Source organism: Platichthys flesus, chromosome 2, assembly GCF_949316205.1.
Source record: "Platichthys flesus chromosome 2, fPlaFle2.1, whole genome shotgun sequence".
Taxonomy (NCBI): domain Eukaryota; kingdom Metazoa; phylum Chordata; class Actinopteri; order Pleuronectiformes; family Pleuronectidae; genus Platichthys; species Platichthys flesus.
Genome location: NC_084946.1, coordinates 9,200,567 through 9,206,566, shown reverse-complemented (window position 1 = coordinate 9,206,566; position 6,000 = coordinate 9,200,567). Strand labels below are relative to the sequence as shown.

The window sequence follows — 6,000 nt, the reverse complement described above, 5'->3', positions numbered from 1 at the left end:
TCAGTCAAGCTCCCTCCTTGCCCTCTCCAGCTCACACACACACAGTAAAGTGTGAGACCACTTACAATGTGTGCACGTGCACATGGTTACACTCATTGAAAGATAGAAGAGTGAGCTGAAGGCGAAACCCGCATGGCTGGGACGTGAAGAGGGTTTTGATTAATAAAGTATCCTTCATTTGCTGATGAAGTCTTGATGCAGGAGTGGGCAGTCTTGCTTTAAGACATGTGATCTGACTCACTCTCAGCTCTCTCTCTCTCTTTCCAGCTGGGCTACATTGTCACACACACACACACACACTCACATTCTCACTCACACACCCGCTCTACCTCTCTGACACAGACTCTACTTAGTGCGTTGGAGAGAGCACTGAGGCTCACACTATCAGCGCAGCTTCTCAATGGGGGGACGCAGCCAAGAGCAGACAGAGCAGTCATTCCACTGGAGCCTTCCGCTGCACGCGTGAGAGAGAGAGAGAGAGAGAGAGAGAGACGATCAGTGAGGGGGGTAAATTAGCTCCCCTGTCATCACAACAGAGGAGTTCTACAGACGGGAGCAGAGACACACAGACTTGAGGGAGGAGAGGAGGAGAGATCTGCACGTATGTGGCTGGTACAGCAGTGACATGATCAGCCTCCCATCCTGACCATCCTGACCAGTGTGTGACACAGACCCCTGACTGTTTGTGTTGCCGAGGATTTCCAAAAGCAACTGGGCTGCAGAAGGGAATATTGAGGAAAAAAAGAACAGCACTGAAGCTCCTTTTTTTTTTTTTGGTGCCTGTGTTATGAGGACTGGAATTTCAGCGGGAATCCCTGTGGCTCCAAACTATGGATGGATTTAAGACAGAAGAGTGAGTCTGCTGGGCAGGCAGGCGCTTACTGTGACTGAGCCCCTTTCCTCCTGGACGCACTGCTCAGGTAAGGGTGTGGAACTTTCCAGGAACCTGTGCATGTGTTTGGGGGGGTAGGCTGGGTGGGGACAAATGCATCGGAGTGATATCATTAGCAATAAATACAGCTGGTAGAAAAATAATTGCCAAGATGACTAGACTGATACTGTGTTATAATATTTAAATCATTATTTTTTTTTAACCATGTCATACTAATCTCGATGACAACCCCAAAGTAAATACTAAGCGAGTGCATCTAAGAAAATAAAAAGTTCTGATGGAAGCTTATATTATTATGTTGTTGCATGACACTCAGATACGCAAGTTTGTGGGAGTCATGCCTGAAGTTGCAGGAAACAAAACGGATCTAAATCGACGTAGCACACACATGTACCTGCAGGTGTGTCTGCGCTTTAACTTCCCCTCCGCCACATTTACCACGAGGCTGGATCAAACTATTACGCACGGGTTCAGGATCCTTTTCTCTCCTCGGTAAACAGCTTCCAACGCGTCTTCCTTTTTTTTACGCATGGAAAAACCAGCTGGTTTGTCTGTTTACACATCAAAAAAAGCTCACTCGCGCTGGCTCCAGGCAAACAACAGCTCGCTTTCGCTTCTCTGGAAAAAAGAAGCTGCTTACTCGTCCTCTGAAGTTGCTTTAGCGTGACGCCCGTGACTGCTCGTGTCGTTCCAACTCTACCGCGCAGTCTGCACCGCTGGTAAAACGCTGTCGGTGAGCAACACGGACTATTCTCGGCAGGGATGCTTCTTTCCGATAACCGGCAGGAGCTCAGCTCAGGATTCTCTGTGCAAAGGTTCAGTGAAGTGTGCGCGCGTAACGCTCCAGCTGAATATAGGGAAAGGCAGCCTGACGAGCAGGAACAATACTGTGCGGTTAAAATAAGAAAACACACACATGGGACCATTTTGCATTTGCACAAAAACGCGGATTATATCGGATTTAGCGCAGGGTTGGAGGGATTCACAATGTGCTGCTCATAATTATATGCTTAATTTTCAGTGAATATTAAGCGCTGTCAATGTCACCGGGGGCACAGGACGCACGGGTCACATTTAGTAGCCTCAATGGTTTTAATCTCACATGCACAGATGCTCAAAACACAAAGTGTAGTTTGGGCAGAGCAGACACAAGCAGTGGCCCCGCTGCTGTCTGGATTATTGCCCGGTGGATGTGGCCTGATTTTCTTCATTTGTGTCCACACAGACTCCTTTTCCTTTTCTGTTTGAAGTATTTATTGAGCAGACTCCCTGGGGCTCGGAGTCTTCTTTGTATTCTCTTGTGTTTTCAGATGTGGTAGACTCGAAACATTAGATTTAGACTCCCGCTGCTACATGAGACCATTCCCGAGGTTCACAAGTCGCAATCGCAGCGAGGATAAGTGAGAAATGTAGAAATGATTGCAAACGAGAGTGTGTCCAAATATTCCTCTTAAAAACTGAACATCAGGTTTCGTAATATTTTCCAAACTGCCATTAAAACCGTCTTCCCGGTGCAGTAATGCAGTTTTAAAAGTCCGACAACACAACACACCCCTGTTTGTTTTAGAGGAGGGCATCTGGTGGTTTTAAATTCTCCCAATGTGGCTTTCTGAATGGAGAGAGGTGCTAATAGCACCTGGAAAGGAGGAGAGTCTCATCATTCAATAAGGAGCTAAGGCGTGTCTCCATATGCTGGCCCTCGTCAGCCATTAGGCGAGTCGCTGAGCAAATCTCCAAATAAAAAGCAAAAAAGATGTTTGCTCTGAGAAATGCAATCTTTTTCACTTTTTGTAGAATATTCAGGGCTCTTGTGTAGCCGTTAATGTCATTGTCGCTTTCATAAAATTATTATACGGTTCATTATGAAATTAGTCTGACAAAGAGATCGCGGCATGTTATTTTCCTTCTTCTGGAGCTAATCTGTTATTTCAGTTTGGTGGGAGTCCTTTGAGACTCCAGTCGGTTTGTACGAGACAGAAAAATGGATTTATGAACTAAATTGAATCTTCATTTGTGTTTTCTGTTTGCAGGTTTTTTTCTCATTTAAGCTGTAGTTTAGTTTTTTTCTTTTCATTCCTTATTTTATTATAAAAAAAATGCTAAAGCAAATGTAAATTTATCATCTGATACCACAGGATTAGTGAAGACGTGTCAGTTTACAGTGCTTGTCCGTGTCTTTAGGCGTGTGTTGTAACGATGTATGGACCCAGGCTGTAATAAAACTCTGTGTGTCGTCCTGCAGAATCGGCCATACCATGTCCTGGTTGTTGGTCATGTGGATTAGCCTCGGCTTCCTGTTGCTGTGCCACGCCACACTCTACCAGACCATCCAGCAGCACCACGTGGCCCGGCCCGGGCGCACAGAAATCCTCACCCTGGGTACGTGCGTCTCTCTGACAGATTTCAGCTTCACAGGAGAAGTTCTCACGTCTGCAGCTCTGTAGAGAGACTGCTGCTGCACGGTCTGAATAACGATGCCCCAGCGCTGTACTGTAACGTGATGATTCACCATGCTCGCACTCATACAAGATAAGCAGAGCGGGAGATAATTAATTGTGCGTCTGATTGCATGTTACATACACACGTTTAGTCACACTTGAATCTGTCTATCTCTGTACATTTATTGCTATTAATGGTCGTGAGATAGTTGAACTGTGAGACCTTGCAACTTTGCTGAGCGGGATGCTTGCATCTAAATCTGAACTCGGAAGTCCTGTTAGACAAAAAGTATCTTCCAACTATGTGAGCCTGAAGGTGGGGATATTATTTCCTGTGCACGGTGAGGAATTCTTGACTGCTGCAACCTGGATCTCACAGACACACTGTTATGAGGAGCACAAGCTGAAGGCAAAGGAACTCCATTACTGTGCTGGCAACCAAGGGAGCTTTGATCACTGTAGCTTAGATGGAAATGACAATTATGTTTCCCTCTTTTGCACGGGAAACGTTTTGCAATTAAGCCTGACGCCTTCTGCACTGTTGGGGCATAAGGGGAGGGTATACGCTGAGGCGGCTCTAATTCTCTGATTATGGAAAAGCTTACCAGCATTGCTTATGGTGTATGTGGGAGTGTAACAGGGACGGCAGAGGTTTTTTTGAGCAAAGCAAAGGCTTTCTTTAAGCTTCTAACAATGAGTGTGACTCCCATGCTGAACCCTCGCGCAGAGTGGGGCTCTCTCCGGAAGCCAAGCGGCTGTTAAACATTGATGCTATCGTCTGCCTGCCTCTCATTGTCTGTGTTGCGTTGCCGAGCTAAAAGACAGTAATTGAAGCGCTGCAGGAAGTGAAAAAAACCCCAGCATAGAATCGTTGCTGCTTGTGTTCAACACTGGTATCCTTAGGTAGCGTGTTGGCTTACTTTCGCTTTGTAACAGCTGAAACATGAAAATCCCAACCATGAGAGAAAGTTTTCAAAGCTTCCCGGTCCCATTAATTGGAACAGGACGGTGAGGGATGAGCGACGGAGAGCTCCGAATGAATTTTTAAAGGCTATCTCCCGGTTTTTCTCTTGTTTTTTTGTGTCTTTTTGTCTTCTTCCTTTCTTTTTTTGAGTGGTTGGCAAGTCGAGCTTGGTGCCAAAGATGTACAAGGAAGTGCAAGGCTCAGTAAGTGTCTCTTGAATAATGCAGTGTTCCCAAAGGGGATGAAGGGGGGGAAAGAAATACCCCCCCCACACACACACACACACGCACTCCCTCTTCCAACCACCACAAGTGTAGACCCAGAAGAGTCATCCAGGCAAAAGATGGCTATGACTGAGAGTCCTCTTGAAGGTTATCCAGTCAGACTCTCACGCGTACTGCATACAACACCGCGAGGGGAGCGGACGTTTACATGCTGGGACGTTCACAAACCATTTACTCACCGGGGCCATTATGGCGTGGCATTTTCATGGGTCCTCCGGGGACACGGGAGCTGTGTCCAGGACACGTCAGGTCTGACAGGATGCAAACTCATGTCGCAGAGGTGGATGATAAACACAAAAATTGATTTTTGATGTGATTATTGGACTGATTTAGCAACGCCAGGAGATTATCAAAGAGAGAGGGATGTGATCTAATATGCCAGTATCTACAGTGAGTCTGTAATAGTGTTACTTTGGCACTAGTCCTCCCTGGAAACTTTTTAAATAATCAAACAATCTCTGATGTATTACAGCCGTAATTGGTGCTGACTATCAAATGCCGGGGACATGTTATGATATTTTACAAGCGGGTGCCCCCATAAAGAAAACATTTCTCTTATCTTCTAACTTCCTGTTCAGCGACTGTACAATTTACTGTATATCATGTTTTTTGAAGAGGATTAAGCCGACATCAATCTCACTCATCCGCGGAGTGGCGGTAACCGATTTAACCAGAACTGCTCTCTAAGAATTGAGATGGTATGATGAATATTTGAATTAGAATTGATTTTATAATTTGAGGAGCTCTCCGGTTGCATTGAGGCCAGAGCCCTCAGATATAAATAGATGGATATGTAGGACGTGTCATAATGGAGATGTCTCGCCTTTAAGAATCCATCGCTTTTCATGCTTCTGCTGTTTACTGTAATCAAATAATGTCTGGGTTTCTATGAGATGATGAAAACGTGTCTTATGTACTGTCTGCCACACTGTTAATTAAGATGTAGAATGGGTTCTTAGTGATATCAATCATTTCTGCTTCATTTGATATAAATACATTTGCTGAGATATTTATTCAATATGTTGATAATAAGTTTGGCTGCCTCAACGAGCCTTTTATTGTGGATGTGCACGGCCTCTGCATTGTGTTCTGGACACTCACGAGTCTCGAAGTCCAAGTGTTTAAGTGGAATACTGGGTCTGTGTTTTGCCCTGAGATAAATTTTTGTGGATCTTGGCACGCAGCCCAGCCGACTGTGTGAGAGTGTGAGTGGAACAAAAACTTACAAACCATCCCGCATCGACAAAGATACACAGACAAGGGGCTGTGTGGGTGTCTGAGGAGGGGAAGTGAAGGTCATGTTGATTTAAGTTCAGATGTAATCCTGCAGCCTGTTCAAGCATCTAACTATGGTTGAGAAATCAGCTCATCTGCCTCCTGTAACACTGAGCTGACAAAAAAAAAAATGGTGACTGCGGAGAT

The 6,000-nt window shown here is 45.3% G+C and overlaps 1 protein-coding gene across 4 annotated transcripts in view; it reads left to right on the top strand.

Moving 5' to 3' along the window:
* Positions 1-339: 339 nt before the first annotated feature.
* LOC133962077 (chemokine-like protein TAFA-1) overlaps positions 340-6,000 on the top strand; it is a 110,121-nt gene continuing 104,460 nt past the window's right edge. For 3 of the 4 annotated variants that reach the window (XM_062397541.1, XM_062397520.1, XM_062397525.1), the window contains exons 1-2: positions 340-920; positions 3,135-3,271. In XM_062397541.1, coding sequence (XP_062253525.1) covers positions 3,148-3,271 — 124 coding nt within the window. In that variant the 5' untranslated portion in view covers positions 340-920; positions 3,135-3,147. Of the gene's footprint in view, positions 921-1,304; positions 1,385-3,134; positions 3,272-6,000 lie in introns of those variants that run through there. The other variant, XM_062397533.1, reaches the window with a different exon arrangement.